The sequence below is a fragment of the Gouania willdenowi genome, chromosome 13 (assembly GCF_900634775.1).
Source record: "Gouania willdenowi chromosome 13, fGouWil2.1, whole genome shotgun sequence".
NCBI lineage: Eukaryota > Metazoa > Chordata > Actinopteri > Blenniiformes > Gobiesocidae > Gouania > Gouania willdenowi.
The window spans coordinates 33611507-33627280 of NC_041056.1; the positions used below are offsets into that span (position 1 = coordinate 33611507).

Below are 15774 nucleotides of genomic sequence, written 5' to 3' on the forward strand. Positions count from 1 at the left end.
TTCTTCAACAGTTGTTTCTCTCAGCACATTTTTTTCCTCATTTTTGTCTCAGAAATTTATTACATTGATAGATATCATTCACGGATTTGAAGGGAGGGTCACTCTGTGACTCTGCATTGCTGGGCAGAGCAAGTCCTGCGGGTGGCCCAAACTCTTCTCTGTCAAGCCCTGCAATTTACTGGCATCCTATCCAGGGGGATTAACACTGCCTAATGCCCTATGTTTGCTGGGAAAGGGACCATCATCCCCTGCGACCCTGTTCCATAAAAAGCAAGTATAGAAGATGAGACAAGATTTAAAGGGAGTCTTGGGGTTTTGGTGAAAGAAAGATAGAAGATAATTTTTCATATCTAGTTTAAGTTAAATGACCCCTGAAAAGGCACGTTTTATGATAATGTGGCATTCCTTCACTGGTAGGTATCACTACAAGTATATCCTTTTTTTTTGTTTTTTAATGTTTATTAGTAAAACCTACTAACAAGAAAAACTGCAGTTGAGTGGCTCGAGAGGGGGCCAGAATCACATTGGTCACCCCAGTCATCACCAATCGCACAGACCCAGTTCTGATTAATATAGTCAAGTCCATCATGTTTGTTCTTTGTTTACGTGTATATAAATGCTTGAGTGTTTTTCTAGTGCTCCTTTGTGTTTTTTAAAATGTTTTTATTTAGATTCTATATCTTATTTTTTTATACTTGCAATTCAGTATAAGGCCTTATGTACAAGTTGAGTTTCATAAAGTTATTTGTCAATTACAAAAAGCCTTTTCACACTCTTGAAGTGCGCATGTGCAACCTGGGGGGTCATAGGTCGAGAGGGATACAAAGTAAACAAGCTCGTTCACTCTGTTGCTATTTCCAACCTAAGGGCGTTTGTAATTTTATTCCAGAGATTTTAGTGTTTTAATGATGTTTATCTTATTAATATTACACATATTCGGTATCGAGGAGGTGACCAGGGTTTTCCACTGATGCCACTTTCGGCCCGATCCGTGTACTTTCAAAAATCGATGGAAACAGCTCACCAGCAATATGAAAGCAAGGGCAGTCCTCTCGCTTCCCTACATATTACTCTTGGTGCACAAAAACACAGACTACCTAGGTCTACAGTGGGCGGAATTTGGACTCTACCCGGGGATGATGCACATATTCGAGCACTTTTGTAAAACCAATGGGAGAAGCAGTATTAAAGCAACAGGCCTCCTCTGCTTCCTACTCCTGTATTTTCTGTATTTACCTTTATTGTTGGTAGTTTTTTTTTTTTTTTTTTGACTTTTGTAATTGTTTTAACAACTGTAACGTCTCTTTGAGTTTTTGAAAAGTACTTGTAAATAAAATGTATTATTATTATTATTGATGGGACAAGCGTGATTTCACAGTGTGAAAAGGACAGTGATTTCTCACTTTGAAAAGGTAATTTTACGAGGTACACCATTCACTAACCGGTCAATGATTATTTTTATTAAGCTATTATTTTATTTCAATTTACAAATTTGAAGGAAATGCACAAGATGGACAAGCCGATAAGGGAAACAGCACTGTTTTTAGCTAAATGGTCACTGTTGAAAAGTCCAGAAAAACCTGAATGTTTAGCTTGTGTGCAACTTTAGCTTTAGCAGCAAGCTCTGCAAACCTTAAGAGCACCCCCCTGGCATCCTACCAGGCAATCAACAGTGCCCCCAATCACTGGAACCACCCCCCAGCAAACAGCATCATCCCAAAGGGCCACGCAACCCACCCCCGGCACAAACGCCTGCACCTCACAGATTGTTCATAACAAACACCATGTTCAAGCATAAGGGTGTCAATATGTGCACTTAGCACCAGGACATCCTAAACCACAGTTCGATGATTGAGTTTGTAGTCGTGGCCACGGACTTGGGGCAGCATGTCTTGAAAGAAGAGAAGGGCGGAGCTATCAACCAATCATTACCTGGTGGTGATTTGGTTTCCGATGGCGGGGGAGGATGACCGTCAGACCTGGCAGACCCAAACGTATTGTGAGGGTCTGCTGGGAACACCTGGCAGAGTGTCCCGACAGAAGGAGTTTCAAATCCCACTTCAGGGAAAGCTTCAACCATGTCTCAAGGAGGAGGGCACATTGGGTCTGAGTGGACCATGTTCCGTGCCTCTGTTGTTAAGGCGGCCGATCAGTGCTGTGGCCGAATCGTAATTGGTGCCTGTCGTGGCAACAACACCCGAATCGTTGGTGGAGGGATGCCATTAAGTTAAAAAAGCAGTCCATCAGGCCTTCTTGGCCTCTGGAACTCTGGAGGCAGCAGACAGGTTCCGATGGGCTTCCATGACTTTCCTTGAAGTCATGGAAAACGACTTCTGGACGGCTTCGAATAGGTTCTGAACCACCATTTAGCGTCTCAGGAGGCAGAAGCAGTACACTGTCAACACCGTGTAAGGTGCGGATGGCGCGCTGCTGACCTCGACTTAAGACATTGTAGATCGGTGGAAGGGATACTTCTAAGACCTCCTCAATCCCTCTGACACGCCTTCCCGTGAGGAAGCAGAGCCAGGGGACCCAGGAGTGGACTCTCCCATCTCTGGGGCTGAGTTTGCCAAGGTGGTTAAAAAGCTCCTCGGTGCCAGGGCCCTGGGTGTGGATGAGATCCGCTCGGAGTTCCTCAAGGCCCTGGATGTTGTAGGGCTGTCATGATGGAAATGACCTGCATTATTGCATGGACATCAGGGGCAGTGCCTCTGAATTGGCAGACTGGGGTGGTGGTCCCCTTTTTCAAGAAGGAGGATTGGGGGGTGTGTTCCAACTATAGAAGGATCACACACCTCAGCCTCCCTGGTAAGCTTTATTCAGGGGTACTGGAGAGGCAGGTCCTCTGGCTTGTCGAACTTCAGATCCAGGAAGAGAAATGCAGTTTTTGTTGCCGAACTGTGGACCAGCTCTACACCCTCAACAGGGTCCTTGAAGTTGCATGGAAGTTTGCCCAACCAATCCACATGTGCTTTGTTGACTTTGAGAAGCCATTTGACCGTGTCCTTTAGGGATTTCTGTGGGAGAGTATCAGGTATCGGACTCCCTGATTTGTCCGTTCCCTGTATGACCGGAGTCAGAGCTTGGTCCACATTGCCACCAGTAAATCAGACTTGTTTCCAGTGAGGGTTGGCCTCATGATTGGGTGACTGCTTTTTGCTGATGATGTGGTAGTGTGGCGCCATCAGGCCATGACTTTCAGCTCTTCTAGGATCGATTTGCAGCCAAGTATGAAGCAGCCGAGATGAGAATCAGCGACTCCAAATCCAAGGCCATGGTTCTCGACCTGAAAACGATGCCCCAACGATGCCCCAAGTGGAGGAGTTTAAGTACCCACGCCATGGGCATGGGAAGCACTCCGTATTTAGATGAAAAATGAGAAAACAACAGGAGGAGAAGTGAGGGAAAAAAGCAGGTTTTAAACTGACTTCGCCATTGGAGAGGAAAGTATAAAATTAGGAAAAAACCTCCTCTGTGTACGTGTACCAAAAGCAGAACACAGTCACAAAACTTGAGAACATAGCATGTGGGCAGGGGGCTAGTGGTGAAACAGTCAGATGATGTGTGACAACCAGACTGAAACCATTTTAAAAAAAACACATGAGTCTTTCTTCTCTTTGCATTTTTAAGTGACTGTTTTTCACTCTTTTGGTGTACTGACTTTCTTTAGCAGGTCACTCTCGTGATGGCTTAAAGGCACTTCTTTGTTTTGATTAATAGTTAAACAGGCCACCCTTCATAAAATCCTTCAGAAAGTTTAGTGTTTCACGATGCATGCAGTGCTACTTACCATGGAGCTGTGAAAATATGCCTGTCATGCATACTTGTCACACTTTAACGGTCAAGTCAAGAACATTTCAGGAATAATGTATACAAGTATGCTGTTACAAGCATCTTTTTGTAAGCAGGAATGTTTATATAATGTTTCACTGTGAGAGATTTCTTTCAGTAAAGAAAGCTTGATAACAGCCATTTCTTCGTCAGGAGTTCAGACTCGTTTAGTGGTTTTATTGATGGTAAGAACCCAGAGTTTCTAGATTAATTCCCATATTGGCCAGGTAAGGCAAGTGACATCTATGATATACAGATTTCAATATTTGGGGACGTTAAAGTTTAAACCAAACTGAAGTCTTGATACGACAAAATTTGTTATGTTCCATACAACTGAGAAAAAACCAGAAAGGGGTGGTTAGTCAGCCTATTTTCCTGTTTCGATTCAATTGCATTTATTTATGTCTGGAATTGAATAATTACAGAACCTCTGGGTACCTCGTGATACGATACACTACAATACGCGATACACAACTCACAATAACGATTATCTCACGATATGGCAATACTGCAGTTATTGATATATTGGTAAGAAATCAATCTACGTTAATCTATGACATAACAAGAAAAAAAGATTAAGTGAAAAAATTAATTTTTTTATTTTATATCTCTGAAAGAGAATAAACTGAAAAAGTGTCCTATGAACAGTGACACTATTTTAGTGCAACATTTTTGTAAATAAGTGTCACGGGTCACGTACTTTGGCCAATTTCTAAGAGAGAAAACGAATAAAAGTGTTTGTTTTCCGTTTTTCGTTTTCTGTACCGAACCAAAAGAACTTGAATTTGAAAAAACATGGCGTTTTCCGTTTTTTCATTTTGGTTTTGGAAACAAATATCAAATAATTAGTGTTTTTTTTTATTTTTTTGTTTTTCATGTTTTTGTTACATAATGAAAAATGAATGAACGAATGATACATGTATTTTTAACCATTCATCCAATAAGAGCAATGAGCTTTAATATGACATTCTTCAGTCTTCTGTCCTCCAATGTCTATTCTCTGTAGTGCCACTATACAATGTTCTTAATGGTTCATGGGGTTTAATCTTAGAGGGGAACTTTTCATCATAACAATGAAACAATATGTACTCTGCATTGCACGAAGCAGTAATTACAGATTATTATTATTATTATCATTATTATGGTCCGAAGGCCATACTGGCCTAGGAACCTATTGTAATTGCTTTTATTTACTATTATTATTAGGGTCTGAAGTCCCAGAATGGGACATAGGAACCTATTGTAATTGCTTTTATTTAATATTATTATTAGGGTCCGAAGGCCTGAAGGCCGTAGGAACCTAATGTTCTTCTGTTTATTATTATTCCATGCCTGTTTACCCCTTGGGATGCCAAAGTCTCGATTCACTTCAAACTCTGCCAGAACACTTGGGACCCACTGAAGATTAAAAATCATCGAAAGAATTTGCGTGTCTCTAACAGTTTGGTCATGCGCGCATTACAAACACAACGCAAAAACATGCACAAACTGTAATGGACCCGCACGACCAGCAGGTTTGTCCTATTCATACCAAGATGAGCAAAAAGTTACTGGATGACTCTCCCCAAAACCAAACAGGAAGTTGGCCATCTTGGGTTAATGGCATTTCGCTTTTGCGCAAACTAGTCTGAGGGACTTCACTCGACTCACTTCAAACTCAGCCAGAACACTTAGGACCCACTGAAGATTAAAAATCATTGAAAGATTTGCAGATTTCTAACGGTTTGGTCGTGGTGAGACTGGTGCCATTTAGCACGCCATAATAGGAAAACCTCTATAACTCTCATATACAAAGTTCAGTCTCATATTTGATACACATAGGTTACCAACCCCGGCCACTCCTTCGGACCCTAAGACTCTGCTTGCGGCTTTAATTATTATTATTACTAATTCTTTATTTTTTTCAAGAAAACAGAGCAAACAGTGCACCAATATGGGGAGTTAAATCTAGTTTTAACATATGAAACCTGGAGCAGGGATTTGCTGTTCTATGGTGTAGTACCTATTATTAAACATTCTGTTAAGTCATTCATGAACAGAAAAAAATGGAACAATGTGTGCAACAGTCAGGGCTTTTGGCCATATTTTGGCACAATGTAAAAATGCCAAAGGGCTGATCAGACATGTCTTATGAACTATGTGCACAATCATGTTCTCCAGACCAGCATTGTACAGGATAGTTGTCCCTGTTGCTTGATCAGAAAAGGCCAGCACTGAGATGGGGGAAGTAAGGTGAGGTAAACAGGCTCAAAACAATAAGCCCAAGCAAATCACTAACTTCCCGTAAGAATCTGAGTAAAAAAATTTGCCATGCTTTCATCCATCTGACTGACAAGTTTCCCAGGAGTTTTAACTGTAATTGAAGTAGATTAATAAACCGTCTTTTATGTTAATTCATGCTTAATTTGTGTTTATCTAAACAAATGCATGAGAAAAGACAATTTATGTAAAAGTCTGATATTGTTTATTTGATTAATGATTGATTTATTGCTTGTACTTGTTGAAAAACATGAAGTGGACTTTTCACGTTATATATAATATACAAAACTATATAATAATCACATATTAAATCGTAATTGCAACACTGAGGGAAAAATAGACAATTAAAATTAGATCAAACTATAAAGTAAATGGGGGTTGTGTTTTTAATCAGGGAAAATTAGTGACGGAAGGCTAATTTGAAAGAAGTTGGGAGTTTATGTAACGCTCTGTTGTGCTCTTACTCTAAAAGGGCTGGTCACTGATTTAAGGTTAATCATTCCCTCTGTGTTGTAATAATATGATGGCATGAGCGACAGCAAAATCAAAACTGAATAGACAGGTGTATTTATTTTGACAAACATTGTGGGTTTCTTTTTATACATACAGTAGATAACTTTGAAAACTTACTATTACCAAATGACCATTTAAACTAAAGTCATGCTGACATTATGTCTATAATCTGCTTATAACATTCGACTATGAATTTGTATCCAGAAATTAACATAAATTAAGCTGCTTTAAAAGGGCTTTAATTCAAAAGCTATAAAATGTTGCAAAAAATGGCATTACTGACTGCAGGAAAGTTAATTTTCAAATCATTCATGTTTCCTCTCACAGCTCAAAATCTAGTTAATTAGCATACTTGAGCCATTAAATCTGCTGATGTGAACATTCTTATGAATGTTGCACTGATGTAACATGCATCCTGCCCTGGACTGAACGGTGAACTCAATTAGAATAAAAAAGCGGCCTGAGAGAAAAAACGCTTGTTCAATGTACATTTTTGCTTAAGTTTTATTTCATTTTTACAGTTAAACACACTCATATCTAAAAGTACACTTTCAATGCACACAGCTCACAGGATAGTTAGCAAACTGCTATACTGTCATACCATCTTTCTGGATCTTGAGTGTGCAGTGAGATGTTGAAGAAGTGAATGTCTTTGCTGCTCATTTCTAAAACAACAAAAGTACAGTTGACAAACTGGACACATCACATTCTTTATACAAGGCCACACAGTCTCTCACTGAGCTCCCACAGCTTTTTAGCTGTTGCATCATCTTTAGCTTTATCAGAGACTTCTTTCACAGTACAGTTGGAGAAGTAGCGTCCACTAAGATGTTCAATACCCTCCTGAAGGGCACAGTGTAGACTGGTCTGAGATCCCTGGATGGTGTTTTTGAAGAAGAAGGTGGTCACAGGAAGAAGGAACCACTGCGCAAATGAGCTTGTGTTTCTCGCGAGCTCAGAATTGATGGCTCCTGTAAAAAACAAAATGGTTGCTTAATCATTACACTTTTAAAAGTTTGCTTGTTCAGTCATCATTTGCTGCTCAGACATGCCACGCCCTTTATTATCAAACCAATATATATTTTTGAAAGCCATTTAGAATTAGAAGATTGTTGTCAGATGGCTTCAATCAATCAGTAGACACAACATGGTCCTCACAGTTTTGTATTGTCAAGGCAGACATTGTGGAGTTAATATTTAACCTGTTTGGACTATAGAGACAAGGGTAAAGCCTTTGTCGTCATTATCTCTTGGCGTACAGTTACACAGTAAACCTTGGCTTGCTTTACATATGCCAGGATTCATTTTCCTGGAAAGTCCACTTTGTTTGACCCTATATGAACATGCAACCAAAGTCTAAAGCAGATCAAACAAGCAAACTCTACTTTGGGTGAAACTGGTGAATGAGCAGTTGTCAGCTTGCAGCACTGCAGAGCAACTGAAGTAAAAAATTACAAAACACCATAACATTTTAAAAATAGCCCATTAGCAGATGTAAAGCAGTAAGGAGGGGCCTTAGAAGTCTAAGTCTAATTTTTCTGTTAAAGGCAGGGGTTGACCAACTTTTAAAATGTATTACGTTGGGACTGTACAGCCTGGTGATTGGTGACCCCAGCAGTAGCACTCCTGCCTTCCTCACTAACTATAATTGTATGATCCTTGAATGTAGTTGCATGTGGTTAACTTGGGCTAGACAATGTATGTGAGGGTTAGCTGCTTCTGGATTGTATACTCTTCTTTTTTTTTTTTTTTTTTTTTTTTTAAAGAAAAAGGATTGTCCTATTTTCCACCCACCTTTACATTCTTAGTTTTATCATTAGTCTTAAGTGCTTCTTGTGTCATGTGCCAGGTGTGGCCAGTTGTGAATGGTGGATTTAAGAATAAAAATAAAGATACATATATATATCACAGTTGACAAAACTTTATTACATCACATTACTTGAAAGCCCTCGAGGTTGATGTTCAAACCTTAGCGCGCATCATACAGATAATAAGCATATAGCAAAGTCAATCTAAAGTACCTTTTCAGGAGGACTAGATTACCACCTTAGTTTTTAAAGTGGTTGAATGTGTGTCTGTGATCAATTGTAGGCAGGACAGGTGGCATGCTGTCTCGGGAAAATTATGACAAAGTGTGAATCTGATCTTCTTTACAGGGACTGTGTATGCCAGCTGTGAGCTGGTAGATCAGTGACAGAACAAAACTTTTAAACAACTGAGTGTCTAAACGTGAGCAACCTTCAATGTTGCCAAATGCCAAATTCACATACATGCCCTGGACTTTTCATTCCTGGTTTAAATACATTTAGAAAGTGTTTCAAATAAGTAAAACTCTTTATTACATGCATCATGCACGAGTATCCCAGTAATTTAGACAGCAATAATTAACAATTTTTTTAGTTCAGGGTTTTGTTTAAAAAAGTTCTACATATGGTAGGGCAGTGCATTAAACCTAAACAGTAAGATAAGTGAAGTATCTGGTGCTAGTCAAAGTAATCAGGATACATCTAACAAAGTAAATAACTTTAACTCTACTTAAATGACAGCCCTGAACATCAGAGAACTCACCTGGGTGAAGAGAGTAGCAGGTGACATTTGTCCCTTGCAGTCTTTTAGCCAGCTCATGTGTGAAGAGGACATTGCACAGCTTGCTATTAGAATAGACCTGAAGGACCTCCATAAAGGTTGTCCCCTGTCCAAGAGACTTGGTGGTGTTAAGGCAGTCAAAATCTATTTTTCCAAAGTGATGGGCTACAGATGACACATTGATTATTCGGCTTGGCCCACATTCCTTTAGTCTCTCCAGCAACAGATTGGTCAATAGGAAGTGACCAATGTGGTTCACACCAAACATCATCCCCAGTCCATCATCTGTTTGACCTTGCATATATATACCTACAAGACATTAATACAATAGCTTAACAATTTTCTCCACAACACTCAAAATAAATCTTTGTTTTTAAACAGTCAACAGCTGATGAAGTGACAAATCTCTGACCAAGCTCCAGAAGAATGTCTTGGAAAATATTTTAGTCTGTTTTAACATCTTTCCCAAATGATAAACACATGTGGGTAAAGCAGTCACTTGAAAATTACTAACACTGGCAGACACTTCTCAGAACATTGACAGTCTAACCTGCATTGTTGATAAGAATGTCCAATCTGGGTTCAGATTTTAGAAAAGCTTCAACAAAGCTGCGAATAGATGCAAGACTTCCCAGATTCAGCTGCATGAACACCACCTGATTGCTGCCAGTCACCTACAGAAGACAGGCAACAGATTCAAAGATGAAACACTTTTTTGTGGGTAAACTCTGCAATCTGTGGACTTTTTTATTCACAAGTGTACACAGCAATGCTTTGTAGCTAGATACTTGAGCAATATGTAAACATGAATCTGCCACAGAAAACCTTCTATTACTTGTGTGAAAAGAGATTAAAAAAAAATTCAGAGCAGACCTTTTTGATGTCCTCAAGTGCAGCTTCTCCTCTCTGTTTGCTGCGACAGGCTAGAATCACCCTGGCTCCCCTCTTAGCCAGATCTATGGCAGTGGTCTTCCCAATGCCTGTGTTACTACCTGGAGAGGAGGAACATGTGATGTTGAACTAAATCAAATCTTACACAGCTTGACTGCAGGCCTCTACCTACCAGTCACAATTAAAGTTTTCCCATGAAGCTGAACTTTACTCGTACATGACTTCCCCTTCACTACTATCTCATGGAAGATATAAGCAGCAGCAACAACAAAGATAGCAGTAAGCAGTAAAATGGTGGCCATTGTTCCACCCTCAAAGCCTTCCAGCTTACACTGAGGGGAAGAATACACACATGCACACAATCATGAACTCAATGGGGGCGGCTGTTCTTTCATCAGCCAATCAGATGTTCAGAACAGATCATGTGACTAAAAAAGGAGAAAAAAAATCCAGAAAAAATTATGAACATTGTGGGTGTGTTTATGTGCAAGTATCACTTAGAAAACCTGTTATATCACACCTCTGTTCTAACATGCAAACAGATTTACCTAAAGCTATTGTTGTTAACGTAAGCTATTCAACAATGTTAGGAAATTGAACCTAATTAATAAAGTCTTAAATATTTAATGTGCACCTGTAATTGTAGTTGTTAGCCTTTGGAGGATCAGAGGGATATTTCATCAAACCCAGCTCATAGTCATAGTAACAGTCCGTGACGCAAACCTGGGAGGTATTTCATCAAACTCTTTTCAGCTTGAAGCTCCGCAGCTGAGCCGATCCAGCTGATAGTGTTTAGCTTAAGTGAACGTCCTCATAAGATGCACGAGATCGATCACAGATTTAATGATTAGAGATGACGGTGCATGCGCAGCAGCTTTTACGATGAATGAGAAGCCAATAGGAACCAATGCTGAGAACAACAGGACGTGACGTCATCTGTTACTGAGCAGTGAAAATACATGACGGACACGTTAAAAAAAACAGGACAGACTGTGGTTTGAACATTTTAAAAGTAGTAAAGGGTTAAAGAAGGTGTTATTTAGTCAATTTATCATAGCAAACAACTGAAGCATGTGATCACACACTGATCCTGTGCGTTTGATGTTTTTTTAACACCTGTCAGCATTTAATAAAAGAGATGATGTAACTCACAATTAAATAATATGTAATTTATGAGACTTGTGAGTGTTTGATGAACAGTTTGTTGAACTAAGCGCTAAATGAACAGCGGGAGCAGCAGCGGTGCTGTTGGATGTCACATCCAACACTGTAGACGCTGCAGGTGAGCTGTGCACAGGAGTTGCGTCACATCCCGAAAAGCGATAGTGTATCTTTGTCATTGGGAGCCTTAGTGCTCTGCCCTGTGACTGTCCCTAAAGCTCCTCCCTCTTTGTATATAGACAGCTTTCTCATTATTAATCTCTGATCAATGAATGGACACATTTATACCATGCGGTAAACAAAGGCGATGGATACGCACGTATCCTTTTATAGACATATTATTACTGATGGTTTAAACACATGGACACTGTGATCATCTCATTAAAAAATACAGTACACATTAAACATGTAATAACATGGATTTAAAATCATATTAAAACATTTACCAAGATATTCTGTTCAATTTCCTTTTAAAATACCATATTAAAACATATTATATAAAAAATATTATATTAAAACAAAAAAGTACAACAGAAGTCTTTTTGACTCCTTTTTCCTTTTGGAGATCTTTAGTGAGTGTTTTAAAGCATCACTAAATGACTTATTTTAAAATGATGACTTGGTTTCATGAGATTGCATCTGCTTAAACCTGGTCGAGAGCAGGTTTGACTGTTACTATGGTAACCAAGGTGTTTTCTCGTTGATGAAACCGCCGTTCCAGTTCGAACCCGGCTTAACAGAGTCGGACTCTCAGATTAAACTTGGATTTAACCCTGAACTGGGTTTGATGAAATACTCCCCTGCTCCTGACCATCAATAATGATGTCTATATAAGGATCCATCGCTTCCGATACGCATAGTATAAATGCCCATTCATTGAGGATCCAAAGATTAATAATGAGAAAGTTCTGAATTTAATGTTTAGCGCTGAGTTCTCATGAATTACATATTACTTAATTAGGGGCTCGAGGCCTCGAGCCACTATAGCTCTTCCGTGCGTTTAATATTATTCATCTTCCGCCAAAAGTTCGGCGCCGAACTAGTCCCAGAGTTTGGAGAAAACCCACGCAAAAGTTACATCAAAACGTGCGTGATGGTTGGGAATTGCGCGCTATAGCTTTTATAAGCGATTTGTTAAAGATTCGCAGAAAAAATCGCAAAAAAGTGCGATTTTAAGGCCCATTAAAATGAATTGAAAATGAGATTTTTCTCCCATTGAAATGAATGAGGTAACCATGGCAACTAGGCCTCTGACAGCCTCGAAGTGCTTCTCAATGAGGAATTTACAGGTTTTCTGACTGGTTTCAACTGATTTCAACCCGTCAAATCTTCATCATCACTCTTCCTCTTCTTCACCCATCCTCTTCATCACCAATCCTCCTGTTGTGTGGGGTTTGTTGGTTCTCTTTTCACACTTAAAACTTAAATTGTTAATTACTTAGCCATTTTTCAACCAATTTCCACCATTCAAACTTTGAAATGTTTAAAAAAATTCATTACCCATCTTCTTCATCACCAATTCACCTTGAGTGTGGGGTTTGCAGGTTCTCATTTAACACTTACAACTTCGATCTTTAATTGCTCAGCCATTTTTTAATGGATTTCCACCATTCAAATTTTGACACGTTCAGCTGTTTGTTCACTTTCAGCTCATAGTGGGATTTTTAAACACACTACTGTGTGAACTGGACTTCTAACTGGTTTAACTGGTTTTTCACTTCAAACTGGGATTTTTACACATACTGCTGTCTAAACTGGACTTCTTACTGGTGGCACTGGTTTTACGGTTTACTGGGCTAATGTTAAAGGTAGTGTAATTCTAATGCTAGGGTAATGCTAATGCAAGGCTATTGCTAATGCAAGGCTATTGCTAATGCTAGGCGAATGCTAATGCTATGTTAATGTTAACACTACACTATTGCTAATGCTATGCTAATGCCAATGCTACGCTAATACTAACACAATGCTAATGCAAACGCAATGCCAAAGCTAACACTATAGTAATGCTAATACTACGCCATTGCTAACCTTACGCTAATGCAATGCTAATGCAATGCTAATGCAATGCTAATGCAATGCTAATGCAATGCTAATGCAAGGCTATTGCTAATGCTAGGCTAATGCTAATGCTAGGTAAATGCTAACACTACACTATTGCTAATGCTATGCTAATGCCAATGCTACGCTAATACTAACACAATGCTAATGCAAACGCAATGCCAAAGCTAACACTATAATAATGCTAATACTACGCTATTGCAAACCTTACGTTAATGCTAATGCAATGCTAATACTAATGCAATGCTAAAGCTAACACAAGGCTAAACACCTAAAACTTAGAACTTTAACTGTTTGGCCATTTTTAATGGATTTCCACCTTTCAAACCGGCAACCGCCCACAAGCCCCTCCCACGATTTTTGCGGAAATTGTCCAGTTGTGAGTACAGCATCGTTTTTTTTTTTATTAAAAAGCTTTATTAAATTACAATTTTTTTTTTTTAATCTAACTCACATTATCAGTGTGTGGTCAAATGCCTCAGTTGTTTTCTGTGATACATTGACTAAATAACACCAACTTAAATCCTTGACTACTTTTAAAATGTTCAAACAACAGAAACATCTTAAACGTGTTCGATCTTAATTCTCACTGCTCAGTAACAGATCAGGTCACGTCCTCTTGGTTCTCAGCATTGGTTTCTATTGACTGCTGATTCATTGTAAATGCTGCAGCTCAATTGCCCTCACGTCTTTAATCATTAAATCTGTGATCAATCTCGTGGGTCTTATGAAGACGTGCACTTAAGCTAAACAGTGTCAGCTGGCTTGGCTCAGCTGGGGAGCTCCAAGCTGAGAAGAGTTTGATGGAATTGGAAAAGCCAGCATGGTCACGGTCAGCTTGGGTAAACCAGGTTTAAACCATAGGCCTGGCTCTCTTAAGAACACTTTGATGAAATACAGTGAGGTGCCGTGACCACTAGGGTTGGGTAGGCATGTTGCAAATCGAGACCACCAATGACAATTTCATATGTTTCTGCTGGCAAGTGTTAATTCAATTCAAATCAATTGTATTTGTATAAAGCAATTTCCAACAGTCATCTCAATGCGCTTATCAAAATATAAAACTCATAATAAGAAAGAAAAACCCCAACAAGATCCACATGAACAAGCATTTAGCCATCGAACAAAATCAACATCATAAACACCATTAAAGAAACATAAACAATTATTTTATATAGCCTCCATACTCTCCCAACAAGATATATCTCATGACACGGCAGCACATCCGTTGTTTGTGTTGGAAACAGAAAATGACACCGACGACTCAGAACAGCCTCAGTGAGGAGCATCCACAAAGCCAATCCTACTATTAACTGTAGAAAATACCAACAATTTTCTGACCTTACCTTTGCTGAAGCTCTGGTAACTCAGGTGTTGATCTCCCATCTTTTAAAAGCTGTTGTTTTTCCTCAAAAAAAGTTTCTCTATCATCTCTGGCGCTGTCATCCTGTCTGTAGTGTTATCCCACCCACTAGCTAGAGAACGTAGCAGTAGTGGTCACGTGGCATCTATTCACTAATGTACTGTGAACTTAGGTATAGCATTTAGCATAGCGCGGTTACTACAAAGGCAGCTCACTACGCTGCCTTTGCACGTAAATGGTTGTCATCTTGGGGAACTGACTGCGCATGCGCAAACACGTAAAAACACGCAATGAGAACGGAGGCAGAGGAACAACGTGCCTTTGGGAGGGGGCGTGGCCTCCCACTGCCTTACAGCGGAGTGAAAAAAAAAAAAAAAGACTGCTGTTCCAGGAAATAGCACTGTTTAGTAATTTGGGCTATGAAACGCACAAAATGCAGACACTTTCAAACTTATAGGTAGTGTAGGCTATTGGAAATGGAAAAATACATAATCTATAATTATAGTAATAATATAATTAAAACAAATAATCAAAATATCAATTCACCCTTGGGTAGGCACTGCCTACCTTGCCTACCCTGACGGCACGTCACTGATGAAATACCCCCTTTGTTGTCTATTTGCATGGCAACCTTCTATATATTGTATCTTTATAGTCAAATACAGCAAAGACTTCATCAGTAAAGCTTCACACTTAACCTGAAAAGACTTTGGACCTAAATTGCCAAGATCCTAAATAAAGAGCCTGTAAATAGATTGTTGATTATCAAAAAGCGCTGAAGTGGTGGCAACCCTCCTATTGCAATGAGGGTTTTGCACATGTTTATGGTGTCTTCAAATGTGCCAAAAAAAAGAAAGAGAAGAGAGTGTATGTAATTTAGTTTCAGGTTTTATAAGTCACATTGTATGTGCTAAATTGATCTATTTGCATGTTCTCCTCCAAATATTTTGCATGGTCCTGCAGAGATGCAGTTTGCACATTCATTAGAGATAAACAGTAAATTGATTGCTGGTGTTATGTGCTATGTAAATGCATTTCAACATAATTTGGCACCGTTATAGTTTAAATACAACAATAATAAATAGATATTTGATTTTCTCAAGCACTCATTT

The 15774-nt window shown here is 39.2% G+C and overlaps 1 protein-coding gene across 1 annotated transcript; it reads right to left on the minus strand.

The window, feature by feature from the left end:
* Nucleotides 1-7089: 7089 nt before the first annotated feature.
* Nucleotides 7090-10920, minus strand: dhrs13b.1 (dehydrogenase/reductase (SDR family) member 13b.1). Its single transcript, XM_028464109.1, has 6 exons — nucleotides 10715-10920; nucleotides 10253-10412; nucleotides 10063-10181; nucleotides 9740-9863; nucleotides 9172-9498; nucleotides 7090-7574 (listed from the first exon to the last, which is right to left on the minus strand). Exons 2-6 carry the CDS (start codon nucleotides 10380-10382, stop codon nucleotides 7315-7317), a joined length of 960 nt encoding a protein of 319 aa, XP_028319910.1. The 5' UTR covers nucleotides 10383-10412; nucleotides 10715-10920; the 3' UTR covers nucleotides 7090-7314.
* Between the last annotated feature and the right edge of the window lie 4854 nt (nucleotides 10921-15774).

What these genes read in the sequence shown, in the direction of transcription:
- dhrs13b.1 (XM_028464109.1), bottom strand. Translation starts at nt 10,382, where the DNA reads ATGGCCACCATTTTACTGCTTACTGCTATCTTTGTTGTTGCTGCTGCT. An exon ending in CACTTGAGGACATCAAAAAG is followed by an intron (nt 9,864 to 10,062) that starts GTCTGCTCTGAA and finishes TGTCTTCTGTAG; the next exon opens with GTGACTGGCAGCAATCAGGT. An exon ending in CATTCTTATCAACAATGCAG is followed by an intron (nt 9,499 to 9,739) that starts GTTAGACTGTCA and finishes AATGTCTTGTAG; the next exon opens with GTATATATATGCAAGGTCAA.